This window comes from Artibeus jamaicensis, unplaced genomic scaffold (genome assembly GCF_021234435.1).
Source record: "Artibeus jamaicensis isolate MK-2021 breed Jamaican fruit bat unplaced genomic scaffold, CSHL_Jam_final contig_525, whole genome shotgun sequence".
NCBI classification, from domain to species: domain Eukaryota; kingdom Metazoa; phylum Chordata; class Mammalia; order Chiroptera; family Phyllostomidae; genus Artibeus; species Artibeus jamaicensis.
The window spans coordinates 17,335,687-17,361,020 of NW_026521874.1; the positions used below are offsets into that span (position 1 = coordinate 17,335,687).

Below are 25,334 nucleotides of genomic sequence, written 5' to 3' on the forward strand. Positions count from 1 at the left end.
AAGACTCAGATAAATTTTTTAAAAAATCCTACTTGACAATTTCTGTTTTTGAGAGTGGAATTTGCCCATTTATTGTATAACAGGTACATTGGATGTGGTTCCTTTCATCCTATTTTATGCTTATTATTTATTTTACTTTAGTATTTCCTTTTTCCTTTTTTCTACTTTTGCTGCCTTGATCACATTTTCTTAACCTGTTATTTTATAAGCTTACTGTGCTTTTTTTTTTTTAATTTTGAAGTCGTTTTTTTTTATTAAATACTTTATTATTTATTTATCTTTAGAGGGGAAGGGGGGGAAGGAGAGAGGGAGAGAAACATCAATGTATGGTTGCCTTTTGTGCATCCCCTGCTGGGAACTGGCCTGCAGGGAACCGGCCTACAACCCAGGCATGTGCCCTGACTGGGAATCAAACCGCGATTGTGTGGTTCGCAGGCCCGTGCTCAATCCACTGAGCTACACCAGCCAGGGCCTTACTGTGCTTTTTAATTTTACCATGGTTACCTTTCCAATGCTAACATCATAATCAAATGTGTATTTCTTTATTAACATACCACAATTAGATAGTGCCTAACCTTTTAGAGCACATTTATTTTTCTATTCTCCCCAAGTCTCAATGACTCCACTTTGTTACAATATATTGCCATTTCGCCCTGGCTGATGTGGCTCTGAGGACTGAGTGCCGGCCTGCAAACTGAAGAGTCGTTGGTTCGATTCTCAGTCAGGGTACATGCCTGGGCTGCAGGCCAGGTCCCCGGTAGAGGATGTGTGAGAGGCAACCACACAGCGATGCTTCTCTCCCTCTCTCTTCCTCTCTGTCTAAAAATAAAATTAAAAATCTTTAAAAAATATATTGCCATTCCTAGTTCAGGGTTTTAATTAGAATTCTTTTTGGTTCATTTCTTCTGTTTTGAGCATACTTGGAACAAACAACACAAGTTTTTTGGACATTTTTGCAACCTAGAAGGCGGCTAAGGACAGAAAGTGAGTTCTCTTTTAGCAAAGTATTATTTTGCATTTTAACCAAAAAACGACATGACTGGCCATGCTGATCACATTCGCCATTTCAGGTGAGCAGGCCATGTGCTGATAATCAAGAATAGTTTTCTGTTTTGGGATGTCTTTAACACAGATACTGACTCCATCCGGCTGCCACTTGCCGGGACTACGGATGTGTGTGCGCTTCCCTCTGCTCTGCTTTTACTCACGCGCCTGAACTGGTCTCTCTTCAGTCCCCATCTTCCCAGGCCCGTCTTTTCCAGAGGCCTTTTCTGACCCACACCAGATGTGAGAGCTTCTTCCTTTGAATCCCACAAGCTACCTCGTTTTTTATCTCTTCTGACAGGTCATTAGGCTTTGTATCACTGAGGTTTGGGTATTTACGTGTGTTTACCCCTCTTCTCTTCCCTTGGGGTGGGGCATCTTGTCTTTGTATTCCCAATGCCTAGCACAGTCCCTGCTGCTAATACCTACTGAGATGAAAGGACTGGAAGTAATAAATCGGGCAAGGAACCGCACACTTGAATGAAAAAAGAAGCAGACTTTGATTTAATGATTTGTATACTTATTTCTTGCATTTATGAGACAAAGTATTTATAGAGAACTGTCCTCACCATATCCTAGGTAGGCATTCTTGAGAATTTCCTTTCTAAAAGCACAACACTAAAAAAAAAAAAAATTATCACTCACTAATGTTATTAACTATCCTTCATTTTAGGGCTTCCGGCTGTCTAATGCTATAGTATCCTGGAAATTTTTATCTGTTTAGAAGCTAAATTTAGCCCTGGTGGGTGTGGCTCTGTGGATTGAGTGCCAGCCATGAACCAAAGGTTTGCTGGTTTAGTTCCCAGTCAGGGCACATGCCTGGTTTTGGGCCAGGTCCCCCGTGGCGGGGCATGCAAGAGGCAACCACACATTAACATTTCTCTCCCTCTCAATAAATAAATAAATAAATAGATAGATAGATAGATAGATATGTTTCAAGAGCTTGATGTAGCTGTCCTTATACTGGTGCTAGAAATCTATCCTGCTTTTCCCTCATGGCCTCAGGGGTTAGTGGTGAGACGGACAAATGAACTAACAGAGTGACTGCACTCTGGTGAGGCCAGAACCTGTGAGTAGGGAGGGAAGCCACAGGTGGGCCCCTACCTAGCCAAGCAATGCTTCTCAGAGACTATTCAGATCAGAAAGCTCCGAAGATGAGGCAGGCAGCCAGATGTGGGTGGTGGAGGGAAAGGCCGGGAGAAGTATACTTACTGAGCAGAGAAAACAAGTGCCAGAGAATATGCACATTTGGAGAAGTATAATTACTTCAGAGGGATTGGAGTGTCTCGACAAGAGATGGAATTTTTCTGTCTTTCTTACAGTTCACTTTTATTTTTAAAAAAGATTTTATTTATTTATTTTTAGACAGAGGGGAAGGTAGGGAGAAAGGGAGAAACATCGATGTTTGATTGCCCCTCGAGTGTCCCCTACTAGGGACCTGGCCCACAACCTAGTCATGTGCCCTAACTGGGAATCAAACAGGTGACCCTTTGGTTTATAGCCTGGGGCTCAGTCCACTGAGCCACAGCAGTCAGGGCTCATTTTCAGTTTAATTATTTTATTTTAAAAAAGAAAAAGATTTTATTTATTTTAAAGGGAGGAGAAGAGAGATAAATAATTGATGTGTGAGAGAAATATTGATCTGTTGCTTCTCACATGTGCCCCAGCTGGGGACCAGGCCTAACCTGGAATCAAACTGGTGATCTTTTTCTTTGCAAGATGATGCTCAACCAACTGAGCCACACTGGCCAGGGCTAATTTTTAAAAAGATTTTATTTATTTATCTTTAGAGGAGAAGGGAAGGAGAGAGGGAGAGAAATATCAATGTATGGTTGGTTGCCTCTTGTGTGTCCCCTGCTGGGAACTGGACTGCAACCCAGGCATGTGCCCTGACTGGGAATCAAACTGCGATCCTTTGGTTCACAGGCCTGTGCTCAATCCACTGAGCTACACCAGCCAGGGCATTTTTTTTCCCCCTAGAAACATAGTTCCAAGGCACTAGTGGTTTAGTCATAATGCAAAAGGGGCCCTCTCTTACCAAGCAGACCTGGGCTGGCTATGGCTCTTAGGAGCTTAAAGCTTGAAGACCTACTCTTGGCCTCCTAACCTAGATACCTCTTAAGTTCAAGGACAGTGTTTGATTCACTCTCAGCTCTGTTCTCAGCCCTGGTACAGTGCCAGGCAGCAGTTGCAATTCAGACAATATTAATTGGATGGGTAAGATGGCCACCCAGGTCCCTGGGGGAGATGAATATTACCCTTTGGCACACTCTTGACAGCTTGGCCCTCGAGGTGGGTCCTGAGGTCTTCGAGTAATAAAGTAGTTAACTTAGCTGCAGGTCTCCTATGACAGACTTGCTAAGGAGAATCTACTCCCAGAGCAGTGATGCTGCCCTTTATCTTGTCAGCCAATTAATTCCTTAAGTACTCCAAGTTAGGGAAGGCCTGCTGATTTGATTTTATCTGTTTTTAAAACTGATCTTTGATCATATCCCATTCCAGCTGGACTTCCTCTCCTCTTCTTCCCTCCTCCATCACTGATGGTGCAGGATCTAATTACCTCATCACCCCTTAATTTATTTATGAAAGGCCTGAGGTTAAAGAAGAGAACAAAACTCCTGGACCCTTGTATAAAAGCTTTCCTTTCTCCATTCCCTCCTTTATATCCAATAAAATTTCCTTTTTTTTTTTTTTGTCCCTGGCAAGTTGGAATTGTTCTTACTTACAAATTTAAATAAATAAACTTCCCTCCCAGGGCTGAGTGGCAGCCAGCCATGTGGGTTAAGCCTAGCCTGCCACTCCCAATGGATCAATCAATCTTTCAGCAAGAATTCATTGATCCCACAGGAAGCAGATTTCAAAACCAGCACACAGCTCTTGGATATCCTGGCTTCCTCTTCACAAGACACTTGGGGAAGAGGAGTGTTTTGAAATTTTTAATTTTATTATCACACAAATATAACTGGATACATTCAGCGTTTTAAAAATTCCAATGACACAAATATGTGGAATAACAAGTGAAAGGCTTTTTCCTTTTCCTTGCATCCCAAAAAACTGTAAGAAGTTGAGTGAATCCTTTTATTCAGACCTTTAAAAATGCACTTTCATACATGTACACCTATATAAATGTCTAATTTAAAAAATAACATAAATGGGATCACAACGTAGGTGCGGCCCCCACCCTTTTTAAACATGTCCCGGACATCTGTCCAGTCAGACCACACAAATTTACATTAATGACTGAAATAGAATTTGACAAAATAGAGGGACCATTATTTATTTGTTTCTCTACTAATGGGCGTTAACAAAACTTCACATTTTTCAGTATTACAAGCTGTTTCAAGTACCAGTTCTCTGGGAATTATCCATTTAATCATGAACTTATTGTGGGCTCACTGTGTGCCATGCACTCTACTCGGGGTTGCGATTAAACAAAACAGATACCTAAATATAGTTCTGAGTGATGGAAAAAAAGGACTTTCTTTTTTCCAAGAAAGCAAAACAGGTTGAAGATTGGTCTCTATAACAACCCAGGAGGCCGTGGAATCCGCCGTTGTCCCCCCAGCATGGAAAAGGGCTCCAGAACCTGCAAAGGGCTGGCGAGAAAGAGGGGTGAGGGGCTCGAGTGCACTTTTCACAGACGCCCAGGGTCTGAGAGCCCCAGGTCTGGGGGCCTGTAGCAAAGAGCCGCCCACACACCATGCGCAGGTCCGGGGGGACGGGGCGGGGCCGAGCAGCGCGCGACCCTCAGCGCGCTCGGGGAGGTAAGGACTAGGGCGGCCTCTCTGGCCCCAGCTCCCGCGGGCTCTATGACACCGCGCTGGCTCCTGGTACGGGGCGGGGTTGGTTGAGGGGGAGGAGACTACTCCACACAGCGGTCTCGCGGTGAACCCAGTGCAGAGCTCTCTCGCGAGAACTGGGAAATACCGCGCTTGCGCACTGAAATAGTGCCTGGTGGCTGTGGCAGGTCCGCCAGCTAGTGTGTCGTGGTTGATTGTAGTGTGCCGCTCACTGCAACCCCCGCGACTCGCCACCATGAGCAGCACCTTAGCCAAGATTGCGGAGATCGAAGCCGAGGTAATGGGCTCAACTGGCGCTTCACTCTCCGTCCGAGCGTTCTTTTTTTCGGCGGTGTCGCTACTGCTTGAACTCTCTTCAGCCGCGGCCGGACTGGGCCGGCGTTCTCCGACTTCCCTCAGCCCGGGCTCCCCGACTCCCCTCAGCCCGGACCGTACTTCCCCGACTCCTCTCAGCCTGGACCCGCGTACCCCGGCTCCCGTGTGCCCGGAGTCCGTGTTTTCCGACTCCCCTCAGACCGGGCCCGTGTTCCACAGCCCTGCACCTCGGTCGGTGCCTCCTTCCAGTGTTCAACTCCTGTCCGAACATTGTTTCTCTCATTTTTTCTCTCTTTTTTTTTTTTCCCTTCCTGTGAGCAACACCGAATCCCGTGTCCTTACTCCACCCTTGACTGCTCAAGTACTTCAGTATGTTTCCTTAGCATCCCTCGAAACCCCTCCTTCCCCAGTCTCGACTTTGATGACTCCTCCTTCCCGGGAATAGAATCTTGAATTAGATTGACATCTGTGGCAGCTGTCGGTTCCACCTGGATTATTGTGATTCCATTGCTGAAGTGCTCAGAACTCTTTAAACCTAGGAAAGTGGTAACCTTGTGTCACATGGGGCATGCCAGGTACAAGCCGTAGAAAAGGAATCAGCAGATGAGTTTTAGTCTAATTTATGGATTCTAATTGTAATGACCTTGATCATGTCTACTTTGGACCTCAGTGGTTTGCTCTGTAATGAGAATGGGTTGGGTGATGGAGAGAATGAGATTTTACTTTTTAATTTTTTAAAAACTGATTTTAGAGAGAAAGAGGGGAGAGAGAAAGAAACGTTGATTTGTTACATCCGTTTGTGCATTCATTGGATAAGTGAATGCATAAATGAATGCATCATTTATGATCCATTTCTGTATGTGCCTTGATTGGGGATTCTGTTGCAGCCTTGGTGTATCAGGATGATATTTTAACCAACTTAGCTACTTGGCCAGGGCAGATTTTCACTCTTTTTAAGTCTGGTTGAAATGGATATGGGTAGGGTCCTGGCTGAGTAGCCGAGTTGGTTAGAACATCCACCTGATAGGCCAGGGTTGCAGCAGGTTCCATCCTGGGTCAGGGTACATAACAAGAAGCAACCAGTGATTGCATAAATAAGTGGAATAACAAATCTTTCACCCTCATTGGCCCCGCCCCACCTGTCTCTGTCTCTGTCATCAGTTAAAGAAGTAGGTATGGGTATACACATTAGAGGGACCTAGGAAGAAGCATTCTCAGAGCTGGGGTATCATTTGTTCTGGATATTTTACTCTGTAGTAACTGCCTCTGATTTATGGCTGTGATTCTTCCCTTGTAGATGGCTCGAACTCAGAAGAATAAGGCTACGGCACACCACTTAGGGCTACTTAAGGCTCGCCTTGCTAAGCTTCGCAGAGAACTCATTACTCCAAAAGGTGGTGGTGGTGGTGGGCCAGGAGAAGGTTTGTGTTTTTCTTAAACATTTTTTTATCCCTCTGGTATAATTTCTATCAAAATAATACAGGAATGTGGTTTAAAAATAATTTTAAAGTTTCTGTCAAAGTATATTTATATTTTCTAAGACTGAATTCTTGAATTGTGTTTATTCTACTGGTTTCAAAAGCAAATGAATATTGTCTAAGTGAACTAGGGTTTTATTGATGTATATATTGTACTGATCTCCATAGATTTATAGGAATATGTAGATATATACAGTCAGTATGATAAAAAGTAAGGAAATGGATGCAAAGGGAATTGAAAGTAGGAAGAATAAGCTGAAGCCACGAGATAAGGTTAGGACCAAAAGTAATGTCAAAGTCTCTACACTTCCTAGAGAAGGGCCACAAGTTTGGCTTTGAAAGTGTTTGTAGCCATTGTTAAAAAAGAAAGAAAGAAAATTCAATCACACAGGTCCCAGGGTTTGTAAGATAAAAAGGAAACCTGTTTCTTAGATCATTTATTATATAATACTTGAGCCTCTAATACCATGAGTACCAGAAGGTTATATAACAGTTTAAGTGGTAGAGAGATAAAGTTTTTATATCAAACAAGTCATTAAACATTGTGAATTGCTATAGGGGGATTTTGTGTGCTTAAGTTCTACTGCAGAGGTAAACTGTAAAAAATTGCAGAAATAGGTCCTAGTGAGTTAAGTAGCCAGAATGTGAAAGGAATTACATGCGTCTTAATGCTCAGAGGTAACTTTCTTCCTTTTTGATATTTATTGATGTTTTAGGTTTTGATGTGGCTAAGACAGGTGATGCTCGAATTGGATTTGTGGGTTTTCCGTCTGTGGGGAAGTCAACACTGCTCAGTAACCTGGCAGGGGTATATTCTGAGGTGGCAGCCTATGAGTTCACTACTCTGACCACTGTGCCTGGTGTCATCAGATACAAAGGCGCCAAGATTCAGGTGAGCCAGTCCTGCAGGCCAAGGACAGGAAGACATCCATTCTTTTATTCATTTAAAAAGCATTTTGAGGGGACTCTCTGTATGTCAGATCTGATCTCTGATCTACCAGAGCCTTATTGTCTAGCAGGGAAGATAAAGCAGTGAAGACAATGCTACGTGCTCTGGCTGGTGTGACTCGGTTGGAGTGTCCTCCCATACCCTGAAAGGTTGGGGGTTTGATTCCTCGTCAAGGCGCATACCCAGGTTGTAGGTTTGATTTCTGCTCTGAGTGTATATGGGAGGCAGCCAATCATTGTTTCTCAATATTTCTTCACAGTGTTGTGTGAAAGAAACATTGATCAGTTGCCACCTGTCTGTGCCCTAACTGAGGACCAAACTCCCAACCCAGGCTTGTGCCCTGACTGGGAATCGAACCAGTGACCTTTTGCTTTGTGGTGGGTACGACACCCAACCAACTGATCATACCAGTCAGGGCAGAAGATTCATAGTTAAAATAATATTCACATACTCATAAGGATGATTGGATTTGGATCGCCTACATTTTGGATACTTGAGAAATAGATCATTCTATTTGATCTGCTCAGATTTACATTCAGTTTTTCCTTTTCTTTTCTCTCCCGGTCCTTAATCTTACAGCTTTTGGATCTCCCAGGTATCATTGAGGGTGCTAAGGATGGGAAAGGTAGAGGCCGTCAAGTTATAGCAGGTGAGTGGTCCAGGGCCACCATCCTGGAATTTCGTTGCTTCACTGGGTGCTGTTCCTTTAGATGGGGACTGTGGGCTTGGAGGGGATACATAGTGTAGGGCATAAACTGACGTCTTACTGGAATAGAATGGCAGCATTTGTGGGACATCAGATCCCATTTGAGGAGAAACTCTTAAGGACAGGAGAAGTGAAGTGCTTTGCCCCAATATCTCAGTGTTCATGGCAGATTTTGAACTAGAACTCCGGTTTCCTGACTCTCACTCATGGTTTTCTTTCTTTTCATTAAGTAAACTCGTATAAAATGCTAATTATAAATTGCAACAGTCTGCTGTCCTGCCTCTCTCTTCACCTTCACTGCCACTCCCCATTGGCAACTATACTGTCAACTCTTAATTGTTTCCTCTGCTACTTATCTTCACATTTTTAAAAATTGAGCTTTTTTTGCCATTTCATGGTTAATGCATTTTAAATATCATTTATTGTTTTTTCTTAGAGGAGAATGAACTCTCTTTTATTCCATACCTGTTTTCCCATTTTTTTCAAAGAAGTTATATCACAAGTTTTAGTTAAGTCATCAGTCATGACATGATTGTATGATGACTGTGTAACTTTTGTTCAATGCTGAGATAAGTAGTATATTACTTTTTTTCCCCTCTGTTGAAATGTGTTTCTTTGCCTTAACTGGTGTGGCTCAGTGGGTTGAGAGCCAGCATATGAACTGAAAGGTCACCAGTTTGATTCCCCATCAGGGCACATGCCTGGCTTGTAGGCCAGGTCCCGGTTGGGGTTGTGCAAGAGGTAGCCGATCAATATTTCTCTTACACATTGTTGTTTCTCTCCCTCTCTTTATCTTTCCCTTCCCTTCTCTCTAAAACAATAAATAAATACAATCTGAAAAAAAGAAAGAGAAATGTGTTTTTTTTAAAGATTTTATTCATTTATCTCTGGAGGGGAAGGGAAGGAGAGAGGGAGAGAAACATCAATGTATGGTTGCCTCTCGTGTGTCCCCCACTGGGAACTGGCCTGCAACCCAGGCATGTGCCCTGACTGGGAATCGAACTGTGATCCCTTAGTTTGCAGGCCTGTGCTCAATCCACTGAGTTACACCAGCCAGGCCAAGAAATGTGTTTTTTGAAATTTGTTTTTCATGGAGTAAATAACTGGTTATTGTTTGGTTTTGTTTACTTTTTCTGTATTTGCTAATATTTTTCAAATGTTCTAACAGATTAAATGCCTATCAGTCAATATTTTTCTAGATACTTAAATATAGTTTGAGAAATAATCTTGCTGATTTTATTTTCTTCCCCAAACCCTGACTCTGCTGTTCTGTACACTTTGTCTTCATGGCTCAATATGGATTGGTTACTTTCTAGATCAGTACTGTCCAGTAATGGGAATGTTCTGAATTTCTGCTGTTCAGTATGGTGGCTCCTAGGCATGAGTGGCTATTGGACACTTTAAATGTACCTAGTGCAATTGAGGAGCTAAATTTTATACTTTAAATTTAATTAATTTAAATGCAAATATCCACAGGTGACTAGCAGAATCTGTATTGGAAAAAGCACTTTTTGCATGGCTGTTATCCTGAAATTTTCTTCTGTGTTCATGTGTGGGATTCCCCTATTTCCTAGAGTCATTGTTTTACTTTTTGGGGGGTTATTGTTATATTTTGCTGAATCATGTTCTATAGTAACCTCCCAAGAAAGGGTAAATGGTAGGTAAATACTTCTTTTTTCCACTTCTACAGTATTTCTATTCTACCCTTACATTGAATGACTAATGTAGCTATTTAAAATATATATTTTATTTATTTATTTTCAGAGAGGGGATGGGAAGGAGAAAGAGTGGGAGAAACATCAGTGGGTGCTTGCCTCTCCTGTGTCCCCCACTGGGGACCTGGCCCACAACCCAGGCTTGTGCTCTGACTAGGAATTGAACCAGTGACCCTATGCTTCACAGGCCCATGCTCAATCCCCTGAGCTACACCAGCCAGGGCTAATGTAGCTATTTTATAGAACTGGTGATGGAAATGTTCTTGATTGCTATAGTGGTTAGATAGATATATATATTTGTCACTAAACCATATGCTTAACTTTGGCACAACTTATTTTTTGTAGATTATGCCTCAATAAAGTTGACTAAAATATGCTAACAAGATATTCTTTTAGAATTCTTACTGTTCTAAATCTTTTTAAACTCTTTCATGGATTTAGGATAAAAGTAACCTAGGAAAAGAGAATGGAGAATATAGTGGGAGAGTTGCAGTTTTAAGTAGGTTGATCAGAGAAGTCTTCATTAAGGTGACATGAAGGAGTGAACCAAATTATCTTTGGGGAGAACATTTCCTTTTTAAAAAATGCTTGGTTTGTTTCTTCATTTTGACTTGTTTTTGTACTAGTGAATCTAGAAGTTGATGCATCTTCTGGGTACACTAGTAGAAAACAAGGTATATATCACAAATTGACTTTTGGCATAAATCTTAGTTATCCTTAAGAACTTCACTTGTGTCTATGTATTTACAAAAACATCCTTTGTCTCTTAAGTACAGGAACTCCCCTCACACTCCTAATTTTGAGTATTTGGATTAGATAAATCTTTAATAAACTTTGCTTAAGTATAATTTTAATTTTTCAATTCTTCAGTGGCCCGAACGTGCAACTTGATCCTGATTGTTCTGGATGTCCTGAAACCCTTGGGACATAAGAAGATAATTGAAAATGAATTGGAAGGCTTTGGCATTCGCTTGAACAGCAAACCTCCCAACATTGGCTTTAAGAAGAAGGATAAGGGTGGTATTAATCTCACAGCCACTGTAAGTGGTAAAGGTGATATGAGGCAGGCTAGGGTGGAATGGATTGAGCTATAGGAACAGTGACATTTGGAAATTACTTCACTTATAGCACTAATTGAAGTAACACAATGACCTTGTAATGACTGACAGAAATCAAGAGTAGGATAAGGGTCCAATTCAAACCTACCTTTGCACCTTCATTTAATTCCTCTTCTGGGTTCTCTGTTTGGGATGGTATGGGAGTATAGACCAATCTTATGCTTGCATGAAGCACGTGCCTGCCAACATTGTATTTTTATCCATTCAACGTAGATTAATAGAGTGCCTACCATGGGCTAAGCATTGTTTTAGGCTCTGGGGAGTAGATGGAAGAGGGAGAAAAATAGACAAAAATTCTTGCCCTTATATTCCAATGGGGGAAAAATAGCAAACAAAATGGAGTAGATATAATCTAGTAGGTGACGTGGATCTGAGGACAAAAGTAACCTAGGGAAAGGGAACGGAGAATACAGTGGGAGGGTTGCAGTTTTAAGTAGGTTGATCAGAGAAGTCTTCAGTAAGGTGACATGAAGGAGTGAACCAAAGAGTATCTTTGGGGAGAGCATTTCCTTTTTAAAAATTTTTATTTATTTTTCAAGAGGGGGAGGGAGGGAGAAAGAGAGGGAGAGAAATACCAGTGTGTTGTTGTTGCCTCTCACACGCCACCTACAGGGGACCTGGCCTGCAACCCAGGCATGCGCCCTGACTGGGAGTCAAACCAAGGACTCTTTGTTTCATGGGCCTGTGTTCAATCCACTGAGTTATACCAGCCAGGGTGGGAAGAGCATTTCTTGTACAGGGAGCATTCATGGCTCTGAAGTAGAGCACACCTTTGCATGTTTGAGGAACAGCAGAGTGAGCAAGTAGCAAAGTAGTAAGAGATGAAGTGATAGAATAGGCCATACACACTTTATTTTGCGGGAGTTGAGTAACTGCTGTTTGGGTTCCAGTCTATGGAGAAAATATGATTCTGATACAGGTTTTAATGAGATCAGTCTAGCTGTTTGTGGAGAACCAACTGAAATGGATTATGAGCAGAAGCTGAGAAACCATTTAAGAGGTTATTGCGATAAGCCAGTTAAGAAGTAAAAGCTTCTTAGACCAAGGTTGTGATAGTGGAGGAGATGCCAAGTGGTTGATTGTGGAAAGTTTTTTTTTTTTTTTTTTTTAAGATTTTATTTATCTTTAGAGGGGAATGGAAGGAGACAGGGAGAGAAATATCAGTGTGTAGTTGCCTCTTGGATGTCCCCTACTGGGAACTGGCTTGCAACCCAGGCATGTGCTCTGACTGGGAATCGAACCACTATCATCAGGGTTGTAGGCCCACACTCAATCCACTGAGCTACACCAGCCAGGGCTAATTGTGGAGAGGTTTTAAAAGTAACTGATAGGAGTTACACCTGGATTGAATGTGGTTTGTGAACGAAAGAGATGACTTTTTTTCTAAGCTAGAAAAATGCAGTCTTATTATTAAAATGGTAGAACTTTGGGTAGGATAGGTTTGGAGGGGAGGGAAAAAACCAGGACATTCAGGTTAAAGTGTCAGACACCCAAGTGTTGCTGTCAACAGTCATATTAGGAGCGATCTGGGCTAGGGGTGTGCAGTTGGCAGTCATCAACTTTTAAGTCCTAAATTTAGCTGAGATCACTAGGAAGTGAGTGTAAATGCAGAGAGGTTCAAGTATTAAGTTTTGGGGCCCCTTCAGTGATTAGAGGTTGGTTGATGGGCAGAATCAGCAAATAAGACTTCTCAGACAAAGGAGGAGAAGAAAAACCAGAAGAGTTTGGAATCATGAAAGCCAAGTAGTCAATTAAAGTGTTTTAGATTGGAGGAGTGATCAGTAACTGCCAAATGCTGCTTCTAAGTCATATAATTGAGAACTGAGAATTTCCTATAATGTTTAATGTCCTAGAGGTCCAGGCATTTTAACTGGCATAGGTTTAAACTGTGCTGTCTGAAGATCCTTCTCATTATCCTGTCATAATGTTTGAATTTGAACATTCATTATTCTTTTTGTATTGGTTTGCTAAGGCTGCCATAATAATGTACCATAGACTGGGCGGCTTAACCAACAGAAATTAATTTCCTGTTAATTGCGGAGGCTAGATATGTGAGATCAAGGTGAGAGGGGGGTTGGTTTCTTCTGAGCTCTCTTTCCTTTTTGTAGATGGTCATCTTCTCTCTGTCTTCTTGTAATCTTCCCTCTTGTGTGCCTGTGTCCTGACCTCCTTTTCCTGTAGGGACATCAGTCACATTGGATTAGGACCTACCCGCATGACTTCGTTTTAACTTAATTACCTTTTTAAGACCCTGTCTCCAGATGGTTATGTTATGAGATATGAGGACTTCAACATGTGAATTTGGGTGGGAGCTGTGGCAACACGGTTCAGTCTGTGACGCCTTCCTTAGAGTTTGGAAAGAGTTTCAGTTTTTAAGTATTTCCTACTAAAAGTCAGTTACTCTCATTCAGGAGAGCAGTCTTTAGAAATAAATTTGCACTTTAGCTAGGGTTATCCAGATTCATCAGGAGATATTTTTGAGAGATTTTTGCTCTCTGATCAATGTCTTCTGTACTCATTCAGTGCCCTCAGAGTGAGTTGGATGCTGAAACTGTGAAGAGTATTCTGGCTGAATACAAAATCCATAATGCTGACGTGACTCTGCGTAGTGATGCCACAGCAGACGATCTTATTGATGTGGTGGAAGGAAACAGGTATGAACCCACTGTTCAGTCTGGTGCCTGAGTTTGAATTTGAAGCCTTGTAAGGGAAACAACACTGGACCATGAATCCTGCAGATGTCGATTCTAACTTCAGTTGTGCTACTATCTCAAATGTTAGTGGACCTTGGTTTCCTTAGCTGTAAAATGAAGGGTTGGTCTTGGTTCCTAACATCCTTCTTTGCTCTGAAATTTCATTATGGTGGCCAAAGTCCCCGTTTCAATTTCTTGCTGTGAAATAGGCTGTCTCCTAAGCTCTGTCATATGATGGTTGAGAACCTTCTCAGTCTTCACTCCCAGAATTAGTTTTTGTGTGAGAAATCCTATTGGCTATCCTAACTCAGAGCAGGCTAGGCTGTGTCTGTTCTCTCTAACCTAAGGGTACCTAGCTGAAACACTAGTCCATGAAAAATCACTATTAATATTTGACATTGAAAAATAATTGAAACCACTGTTAAAATTTTTCATGGCATTTGGATATAATATTTTCTAGTTGCTTTCCTTTGAGTTTGTTCATATTTGTTTGTGAATTTATTTGGTCCTCATTTGAAAACAAAGCCAGTGCTTTGAGTTAGGCATTTTGTAAGTGAGCCCCTTGAAGCCTGAGGATTTGCAGCCTGCCTAAAGATTGCTAACCTTAGCTGCCACATTGCCTGGGCGTTGGAATTGTGACATTGTCAGGCATTGTATTGAAAATTTCTCTATTCTTTAAAAATTATCATGAAATATAAGAAATATACTTACATTCTTAACAATTCTTAAAACAACTTTGTAGGAAATTGACTCTGAGACTTACTGATGGGTCCATATTTTAAAAGCGACCCAGGTATGAGTAGTTTTAGTCTGTGTGACTCCAAAACTTGGGTTCTTTTTGTTGTAGCATATATTTTCAGTAGGTAGCTGCATGGTTGGAACCTGGGTTTTGTTATTTCTCAACTCATAGTTCACTTTTTGGATCTTCTACTTTGTTTTGGTAGAAAGTTTTTCTTTGTGGGGCAGGGGGTTGATGTGCCTCTTTCGATCTCTTTTGAGAGTGTCTCATTTGGGGTCTGGGTGAGGGGGTGCTGATAATCAAACTGATAGTCTTGTCAACGGGTCCAGACTAAGATCCTGTTTCTTTCTTTATAGAGTTTATATCCCCTGTATCTATGTGTTAAATAAGATTGATCAGATCTCCATTGAGGAATTAGATATCATATATAAGGTGCCTCACTGTGTACCCATCTCTGCCCATCACCGCTGGAATTTTGATGACCTGTTGGAAAAGATCTGGGACTATCTGAAACTTGTGAGGATGTAAGTCTTAGTGGGTAGGGTAATATTGCTGTGGGAATTAAATCAGGCTGTCCTAAAAAGATATCCTCTGGAACTCATTAACATAATGTCTTTTAGGAGATATAAATTAAATCCTGTTATCTGCTAGGCCATAATTGAGGGCAATTTAAAAAGTTTTTATTTATTTATTTTCAGAGAGAAGGGAAGGGAGGGAGAAAGAGAGGGAGAGAAACATCAGTGTGTGGTTACTTCTTGTGCACCCCACCACTGGGGACACCTGGCCCACGACCCAGGCATGTGCCCCAACTGGAAATTGAACCAAGTGACCCTTTGTTTCACAGGCGGGCACTCAGTCCACTGAGCCACATCAGCCAGGGCGAGGGCAAAATTTTTCTCCAGTTGAGGGTTATCTGCATCTCTCCTTCTCAGGGGTGAGGGAGGGTTGATTTACATTTTGCACATGAAACATTCCCAGAAGTAGATAACCTCTGTTCTTTCTCTGTTCTAGTTACACCAAACCTAAAGGCCAGTTGCCAGATTACACATCCCCAGTGGTGCTACCTTACTCCAGGACCACAGTAGAAGATTTCTGCATGAAGATTCACAAAAATCTTATTAAAGAATTTAAATAGTAAGTATCATGGGCACATAAATGGTGCCTTCTTTTTCCTGTGAGTTACTGATCCCATTAATTAGAAATTCTTAGGAGGGCATTAAGCAAATTGGTCGTCGGGGAGGCTGCTGAGGTGCTTGTTTGGTTAGAACTCGGTAGTGTTTCAAAGTCATGTGAAGTTGGAGCAGGAAGAGCTCTAGAAGCCTTTTCTGTTCAGGAGGGCTGACAGTACAAAGGGCTCTGACTTTTTCTTGTTAATTTATCTTCTTGGCAAACATAAGTGTTAATTCTTCCTGCTAGCATCATATTGGCCTCCAGTGGGTACAGTCTCCCCCTAAACCTTACTCAGTGGTAAACACTCTTAATCTGTTTCTCATATTTTTTATTGCTGAGAGGGCCTAGAATCAGTGACAACCCACTAACAATGAGCAATCTCATTATTTATTTGTTATTTTTTAATAAAGTATTTTGAACTGATTTTAAATTTATAGAAAAGTTGCAGAAAATAGTCCAAAGAGTTTTCTTGTATCTCTCCCCCTGCTTATTTGAATATTACCAGCTCCTGTAACCACAGTACAGTTACCAAGAACAGAAACCAGTATTGGTATAATACTTGAATTTTAATACCTTTTCTACCAGTGTCCTTTTTGTGTTTCAGGAATCTACATAGCATTTAATTGTTACTTGTTAGTCTTCCAGTACTATTTCCTTAGCCTTTCACTGTCTTTGATGACCTTGACACTTTTGAAGAGCATTGATCAGTTATTTTGTAGAATGTCCTTCACTTTGGGTTTGTTCAGTGTTGTCTCATGATTGAAGTAAGATGCATTTTTTGTAAGAATACCACAGAAATGATGATGTGTCTTCAGTGCATTATATCACAGGACTGGTGATGTCGATAGGTCATACTGATGGTGATATTTACTTTTGATTGCTTGGTTAGGTTGGTGTTGGTTGTTTAATTTTTTTGGTTCATGTTAGCCTTCCCCTCTTTTTCTTTTCTTTTCCATTTTCTTTCTTTTTTTAATTACTGATTTAAAGAGAGAGAAACATTGATTTGTTGTTTCACCTATCCATGCATTCATTGTTGCTTCTTGCAGTGCCCTGACCAGAGGTTGAACCCATGACCTTGTTATATTGGGATGATGTTCCAACCAACTGAGACACCCAGCCATCCTGCCTCTTTTTCATTCGTTTATACATATATATGTATGTGTGTGTGTGTGTGTATATATATATATAGATATATATATATACACACACACACATATGTAAAGATTTCATTTATTTTTACAGAGAGAGGAAGGGAGGGAGAAAGAGAGTGAGAGAAACATTGATGTGTGAAAGATACATTGATCAATTGTCTCTCACACACCCCCAACTGGGGACCTGGCCTACAGCCCAGTCACGTGCCCTGATTGTGAATTGAACTGGCAGTCTTTTGGTTCACAGGCCATGGCTCAATCCACTGAGCCATACCAGCCAGGGTGGAAATAGTGACATTCTAAAAATACTCGTTTGTTATCCTAAGAATACTGAAAGAGTGAAGTCTTTTCTTAAGTCTTATATTTCTTTTATCTAAAATAAGTAACTATATTCCGCATTTAGGTGGCAATTTTAATTATCCTCAAACCATTATATTTTCACACAGGCTTGAATAAGTGAAGTCTTGGGAAAAGTTAGACACTTTCCTTCTCCAGACTTCATAGATTTCTATGTAGCTCCTGCCTTCCATGGTGGCAGAACACCGCAAAGCCTCTAGAACTATATGTTATCCAGGGAATTAAATGAGAGGAGAAGAATATTTTGGAGAAGAGACATATCAAAGCAAATAGAATTTTATTTGGTCACTATTTTCCTGTTTGTGTTTTTCAAATAATTGCCCAACTAGGTTTTTAAGCATCTTCGTAATAGAAAAAATTAGACTTTAGACCTACTAATTACAACATGTGTTTGTGTTGCATCCCTTTTATGTCCTTGACCAGATGCACAGCACATATGCTTTGATCATTTACTATGTGTGTTTCCCATGTGTTACAAGATTTATATGTATCATTTTAACCACATTTTTTCTATCTTTTGCTACTTTATATAATATCTCTTCTTCATGCACAAAACTTACCCTTTTTAATTTAGAAGTATGATTAATGATTATATGGCTTTTCATATTTTTTGTTGCATTACTTTCCAAAAGGGGTGAACCTTTTACATTGGTGTCAACAAAATTGGAGGCACAGACTTTACTGTAGGCATTGACTGATAAAAAGTAGTTTTCTTGTTTAAGATAATAAAACGGTCACTCACTTTTCATTTATCTTGCTTGTTAGTAAATTAGAAAAATTTTATATATTTGTTTTACTAATACTGTTGTATCTATTTCTGTTGTTTATCTGTTTTTTCAAAAGTGAAATCTTATTTAGTGATTTCTTTTTGGAATATAGATTTTAAAAGTTTTGATGCAAAGATGATATAGTAACAATATGACCACCATTTTCATTCTTTCTTTCTTTTTTTTTTTTTCTGCCACCATTTTCTGTACATTGGTACATAGTTCCTAGCTTCTAAGAGGCAGGTCTCAGGATTTTGTTTACCGTTTTCCATCAGTAGTACTACATATTTTTAGTATTGGAGGCCCATGGGTAAAAATTATCTTCATGTACTCTAAGAAATCAGGAGAATATATCATTTGTGGTTTCTTGATAGGTTGGAAGAATTTTCTGAGCTTGGCTGAGGAGGGAGGGCCTATATTTCCTATCAGTACCCACTGAGGGTTTCAGTAGACCCAACAAAAACTGGTATTCTTTGTTTAGAAACAAATTTTTAAAATTGATTTTTGGTGAGAGAAGTAGGGAAGGAGGGAGGGACAGAGAGAGAGACAGGCAGACACATCTATTTGTTCTTCCACTTATTTATGCATTCATTGGTTGCTTCTTGTATGTGACCTGACTGGACATCAAACCTACAACCTTGGTGTTATTAGGATGATGTTCTAACCAACCGAGCTGCTTGGCCAGGGCCAAAACTGGTATTCTTTAACAGTCTATAACGGACACTGTATTTGTAAGAATTTCTGATCTGAATTATTTCAGGGTATTTCTTTGTAACAAAACCATGCTGCTTTTAATTGTAAGCTAGTCTTGTCACACTTGTTTGTGTTTTTTCTCTTTGACCTTCTTAAACTGGTTCTGGGACAAGAGGAACTACAGAACTTCCGATAGTCTTTGCTACTTTGAATGTGCCATACTACTTGGGGAAACTGAAGCCTCTGAGTTTTGAGTGTGATTCTTGACTAGGGAGAGAGGACCTTGGCTGTTGTACTATGGCTCTTAAGGGCTGGAATGCTAAACCTGAGCAGAAAGATGGCACCCAGATAGTTAGGGAAGAAGCTAGGGGATTATGCTGACTGTTTATGCTGACTGTTCTTTTTTCCCTTCCATACAGTGCTCTGGTCTGGGGTCTCTCTGTGAAACACAATCCTCAAAAAGTGGGTAAAGACCATACATTGGAGGATGAGGACGTCATTCAGATTGTGAAGAAGTGAAACCTTCCCCTTTCCCCATCTACTGGGCCAACCACTGCAGCTTTCCCCATGACCAAGCAGTCCCCTTCTGGCTTTGGTAGCCACTGGATCAGGATTCAGGGGAGGGAGGTGGAGGTACCCATACTGAAACTTCATTTGTCTTAACTGGGCTTCACCTTGTATGCTGAACTGCATAAAGGACCTGGTAGGCCAGCTGGCTATGTGCAGTTCATGTGTCATTGTCAGAATTTTTTGGGGTTGGACTAAATGATGATGGGTATGTACAGTGAGGCACCTGCAGAAGGGGTACTTGGGAGCTTTGTCTTGAGTGTGAACTGGATAAAAATGTGATTACAACAACTTAGTTGATGTTTAGTCATGGGAAACCCTTCTAACTATATATGGCCTTCAGTCCTTTTGAGTGGTCTTTCCCAGATGATGCTGAAGAGAAGGAGGACCTAAAGAACTTGATGTGAGTAAACTGATTATTTCTTGCAAGGCTACCCGATTTGGGAGATGGTGTAGTGTGGTGATTGAGTAAAGTACTCTGACCAGGCACATTGGTGTTTAAATTGCAGGTTTACTTATAATAAGTTGTGGAACCTTGCACAAATTACTCAACCTCTATAAGCCTCAGTTTCCTCATGTAACATGGAGATAGTAATTGCATCTTCTAGAGTGGAGATTGTTAGTATTAAGGAACATGGTACTTGTAAAATGCTTAGCACAGCGTCTGGCATGTAAGTACTTGATGAATGTTAGCTTTTGTTGTCATTGGTTCCTTTCCTTTACTTGGGCTCCCTGTCTGCTCTAGTCGGAACACAGCTGTCTATCAGTGTTCGGCTGAATGTTGAGTTGAACCATGCTGCCAGGTGGGCCAAGTGTCTCCTTTCCTGTAGCTCAGCCTTTCTGCTTGAACCCCCATGGCAGTCCTGGCCTCAGCCACATAACCTGGGTGAAGGAATGGAGGCAAAACATTGCAAGTGAGGCAACCATTGTGATCAGAGCAGGTTTGCGTGTACCTATGTGTGTTATGTATGGAGGTGGGAGTTTAAGTTAGAAGGGGTGGGGTTAGGACTACTTGAGAGGGTACTAAAGGTATAATCAGAAGTTTGGGGCTGGGAATAGGATTTTGAAGGGATTGTCTTGATGATGGGAAATTGGCAAAAATCGTTTTGTAGTGGACTGGGCTAGTGACAATACAGACAGGGAGGGTGTGGGCATGTAGGTACAGAGGAGAAGTTTAAACTTGGTAACTGACTTGCTCTTTAGAGGAAGAGAAGTCAGAGATGATTTTATTATAAATAACAGGTATGATAGAGAAGGGTAGTCCCTGAGAAAATTAGAAAAGGAACCATCTTCAGGAAGCTAGGTTTTGATTATAGATGAAGGGAGCCAGAGCTAGCAGGTTGTAGAGATGGAGATGTGGGATTATACACATACTCAGCCCTGTGTAGTACTTGTTTCTCCTGCTATCTCAGTGATAGTTGTTTACCTCTGATGGTCTTCCTAGAGCATGGGCTTAACACTGTCCCCAGACCCAGAAGATAAGCCCCTCAGGCCTGGTATCCTAGTTACTTTGCAGGATATACACCTTGATATTACTGGTGCATTTATGATACAGGCCATAATCCAGAATTTAACTCTTCAGAGAAACATTGGCTTTCTGAGCTAATGGATTTCCAGCAAGGTTTGGTCTCTAGCCAGAACATATATAAAGTTTTGGAGGAATCCTCATGCCTGAACTCACTTTCATTGAGCAGGAATTTAGCACTGCCCAGATGCTGGGGAGAAAAGGTGGCTGAAATCCAGTTCATCTAAGGCCTCAGGTTGTGTTTTGATTAGACCTTCCTCCCCTCGCCCCATCAGTAGCCCCCTGGTGCTTGAGGGCATTACTTTACCTTCCTTTCTCTCCCTTTTGGGCTCAGACTTGGGAGTTCTGGGAAAGGGATACAGTTTTGTGTCAGGAATGCTGCTTGGGGTAGGGCCACCAGGAGGCCATTCCTACAGCTGAAGGCTTTCATAGTGGTTTGGCTGTGACACATGAATTTCCTTGACTGTCACATATTCTTTCTTTCCTGATTTTTTTTCTTTTTTTAGCACAGGTAAGCAGACTCACTCACTCACTTGTGCCGTTAGTTGGAATTCTTTTAGGTGTATTTTAACAACAAACTCTTGACCAGCAGAAACGGAAGGAAACTTGGTCTCTCATGTAAGTTGTCTTGAGGTCAGATGGGCTCATGACAGTTGTTAAGTCATTGAGGACCCAAATTCTTTCCATCAAGCTACTTTGTCCACTGCAGTGTGTTGGCCTTGCTGGGGAACTGGCTCCCCTCACAGTCACGGAATGTCTGCTGCAGCCAGAGGGGAATAAGGATAGCTGAGTTTCATTTTTGGACAGCCATTTCCCAGAAGTTGCCCACCCATGTCCTTGTGTCTCATGGCCTAAATTTGTCACATCCTTGAATCAGTTGTTGGTAAAGGGAATTACTGAAGAATTGGTTTACTCCTTCCTCTAAATGATCTTTGTTCCTGGATTGTGTTTGTAACTTGTCTTTTTCTTTTACAAAGAAGGGCCAGTGGAGCTGACTTTTTTTCCATCAGTAGTGTGGCTTATTAGGCAATAGCTGTCTTTTGAAAGAACACCTGACTGTACTCTCCATTTTTTCCCATTTCTCATTGGTTACCACTGACTTCCCAAGTACTTGCTGCTCAGCTCTTTTCTTTGGGAGCTTCTACACTTTCCTCGCCATCTGATTCCTCTCCTTTTTTTAAAACAAGATTTTATTTCTAGAGAGAAGGGAATGGAGAAAGAGGAGAGGGAGAGAAACATCAATGTGTGGTTGCCTCTTATGCACCCCTAACTGGGGACCTGGTCCAAAATCCAGGCCCTGATTGGGAATCAAATTGGTGACCTTTGGTTTGCAGGCTGGCACTCAGCTGGCACTCAATCCACTGAGCCACACCAGCTAAGGCTGATCCCTTGAGGGGAAGGGAAGGAGATAGGGAGAGAAATACCAATGTATGGTTGCCTCTTGTGCATCCCCTGCTGGGAACTGGTCTGCAACCCAGGCATGTGCCCTGACTGGGAATCAAACTGCGATTCTCCGCTTCGCAGGCCTGTGCTCAGTCCACTGAGCTACACCAGCCAGGGCTGATCCCTTTTCTTAAAGTTATGTCCTCCATGAAGTTCCTGGTAGCTGTTACACTTTGAGGGGCCCTTCCACATTCTTAGCTTCTCTTAACCTTTATTTTATACATTCTTCCAGCCTTGATTGCTTCTAAACTTGTCTCATGCCTGTTAATTCCCCAAAGTTGCTCCTTGTAAACATCTCAAAATTAGTTGGGACATGACCTCCTCCTGCCCTTTATTTTTTAAAAAGATTTTTAGAGCGGGGAAGGGAGGAAGAAAGGGAAAGAAACATCAATATGTAGTTGCCTATGTGCCCCCTACCAGGGCCCTGGCCTACAACCCAGGCATGTGCCCCAACTGGGAATCAAACCTGTAACCCTCTGGTTTACAGGGCTACACTCAATCTGCTGAGCTATAGCAGCCAGGTCCTCTTGCTCATAGCTCCTGGAAGATTGCATTAGTTTCCTCTTCCCTCCATTCCCCCCCATACACCAGAATAGTTTTGTTAAAGTCTGTACGTCTAGCTTCTACTGTGCTTTTCTTAGTAACATTCCCTTATTTCCTTCTAGCTCCATCTCACTAGTCCCTGGCTAACATCCTTGCCCTTTATTTGATTGCCTACGTTCATTTCTGTCCTACTAGCTTCTAGCTCGAAAAGAAGCCCTACATCTCCCAAGTGTTGGTTCAGGAAAGGTAGAACTGAATTTAGGCATCTGTTCTGCCATTGTTATATGAGACTGCTTTCTAGCTTCCATCTGTGAAAACAAAACATTTGGAAGAGTTCTAAACACAATGTCTGTCTTCTGAAGCTGACAAATCACACAGAAAATCCTACAGAGGGGGACAGGCATAATGAAGTATAAGGAAGATCGATCTCATGCTGAATCCACAAAGCTGTTTGTTAAAAGGTGACCTGCTTTTTTAGGTTCTCTGAAGTGTAGGGCAGGGTGGACAGCTCCAGATTTATAGGTAACACCTCTCACATAAAAGCCTCAGGTTGTTTTTTTATTCTTTGGGAGTCAAAAATCCAACAGTTTTGTGGTTCACCTGTTAATCACAATATGGCCTCATTATTTGACCCTCTAGCATAAAGTACCTTTGATGGCCTTAAATGGGCAAGTATTGAGAACTTGGGAAAATTTGAGGAAGGGGGACTAAAGACCATAATTATAGTGAATAATGAAAGTAACTGAACTGTGGAATGAAATACAAAACACAAAGAATGAATCAATTAACATAGGCATCAGTCTCAAGGGAAATGGAAAAAACAAATTAGACTTAACGGATTGAATCAGAATTTTGAGGCCGTTTTTCCCTATAGGGTATTGTAAACTGAATAGGATGCCAACAAACTATATATACTTTTGCTCCAGTAAACATGGATCTGTTTGAGAGAAACTACCGTCATATACATGATTACCCAATCAACAAATTGTGTTTACTAGGTGGTTTTAATCTTAGAAATTGCTCACTATAATTTGGTATTAGCCACAAGGCTACTTAAAGGGTCAAGCCCAGCCTAAAGTTACCCATTGGGGGTCTCAGGACTCAAGAAAGGCCATAGATTCCTCTTCCTAAAAGAGATAAAGTTCAGTGCCATGAGTTCTAAAGAAAAACTAAAACTTCAGATCATTTCCCTTAAGGAACCTATTGAGCCTCATGTCAGCTGGTTGGAAAAAAGGAGGAAGGGAGTCTGGAAGAAATAAACACAATAATGCCATTCACTTTATTCACACATATCATATGTATCTTAAACAAGACCATATTCCAAATGTACAAGTGAAAAAAATCCAAACTGTTGACACAGGCTCAACTAATATCAGCTACTTTTATGTACAGCTGTGTAAGTTCAAAAAAGCTATCCTATATGTATATACAAAAATTGTTTATACACAGGTCTGTACATAAGGGTCTATACATTTATTTCCACAGAACCCTTAGGTGCCCACCTCTTGGTGAAGACACCAACACTTCATTCACATATCTTACAAAAAAAGAAAGACTATTTCCGGGATTGACAACCCTGTGCATCCTGTATTCAGACCATGTAGGCTCCATTCAACTGGTTAAGATCCTTCCATCATGCAGACCACACCAGATGCTTAGGCCTCCCTAATCAGCTTTGCACAGAATGCTCCCAAGTAAAAACCTGTAAACCAAGCAGATTCCTGACCAGGGTGCCATCATAGGTCCAAGGTTAGACGAACCTGCCTGCCTTGCTCACTGTCGATACTCTAGTTCATCTACACTGATGACTTTGGCAGGCATGGAGGGCAGGGGCTGCTGTAGCACATCAGAGCCAAACCACTTGGCAAGGCCCACTGGGGAGCTGCTCCTCTGGCTGGGGCGGTGGTCCAGCTGGGAGTGCATGTGGGGCAGGCCTGACCGACTGGGCACATTCTGTGGGGTTGTCGGAACAGTGACAGCAGCTGCCTGGGAACCAGAGCCTGGAGGATGAAGAACTGTGGGGATAAAAAGGAAGAGTTAGTTGGAATAGGAGGAGTAAAGTACTATATTATGTCCTGTTTCATTCAACCCTACTCATGCAACTTCTAAAAAGAATTCTTTACCAGGTGATTTATTCTAGGAAACTCCTTTGCAAAGTGTCACAAGACAGAACCTTGGAAAGCTCAGCTATTCAGAAGCCACCCACATTGCAAACCCATCCTAGATAATGTGACCACTACTTCTCATAGCAAGCAGCCACATGATACAACCACTAACATTAACTGGTGAGAGGGCATCTACTCTTGGCAGTCCCTATGCTGAACCTCTTTTGGAAGGATTTTTCAGGTTTCTCTCCTAAGAGGCAAAGGACAAAAACACCAGAGCACATTGGCTCTCCCACTGTTTTCCAGGAACAGGAATTCCAAATCTGACACAGGTTAGTTTACATCATCCTAATCTTTGCTTATACCTAGTGTTGCAGGATGAGTTAAATAATTAATTGTGTCAGTTCATCTTCATTGGAAGCTGGTCCAAAGCTTTAAGTCTATTCAGCCCACCCA

General features: G+C 41.5%; 2 protein-coding genes across 5 annotated transcripts in view; one reads left to right on the forward strand and one right to left on the reverse strand.

The window, feature by feature from the left end:
* Positions 1-4,979: 4,979 nt before the first annotated feature.
* On the forward strand, positions 4,980-19,420 carry DRG1 (developmentally regulated GTP binding protein 1). Its single transcript, XM_037166780.2, has 9 exons — positions 4,980-5,121; positions 6,457-6,580; positions 7,354-7,529; positions 8,166-8,235; positions 10,878-11,047; positions 13,649-13,779; positions 14,914-15,081; positions 15,569-15,691; positions 19,115-19,420. Exons 1-9 carry the CDS (start codon positions 5,080-5,082, stop codon positions 19,212-19,214), a joined length of 1,104 nt encoding a protein of 367 aa, XP_037022675.1. The 5' UTR covers positions 4,980-5,079; the 3' UTR covers positions 19,215-19,420.
* A 4,609-nt stretch (positions 19,421-24,029) lies between these two features.
* The window catches only part of EIF4ENIF1 (eukaryotic translation initiation factor 4E nuclear import factor 1), a 41,983-nt gene continuing 40,678 nt past the window's right edge, over positions 24,030-25,334 (reverse strand). For all 4 annotated transcript variants that reach the window (XM_037166783.2, XM_037166784.2, XM_037166781.2 and 1 more), the window contains exon 19: positions 24,030-24,788. In XM_037166783.2, coding sequence (XP_037022678.2) covers positions 24,547-24,788 — 242 coding nt within the window. In that variant the 3' untranslated portion in view covers positions 24,030-24,546. The remainder of the gene's footprint in view (positions 24,789-25,334) is intronic.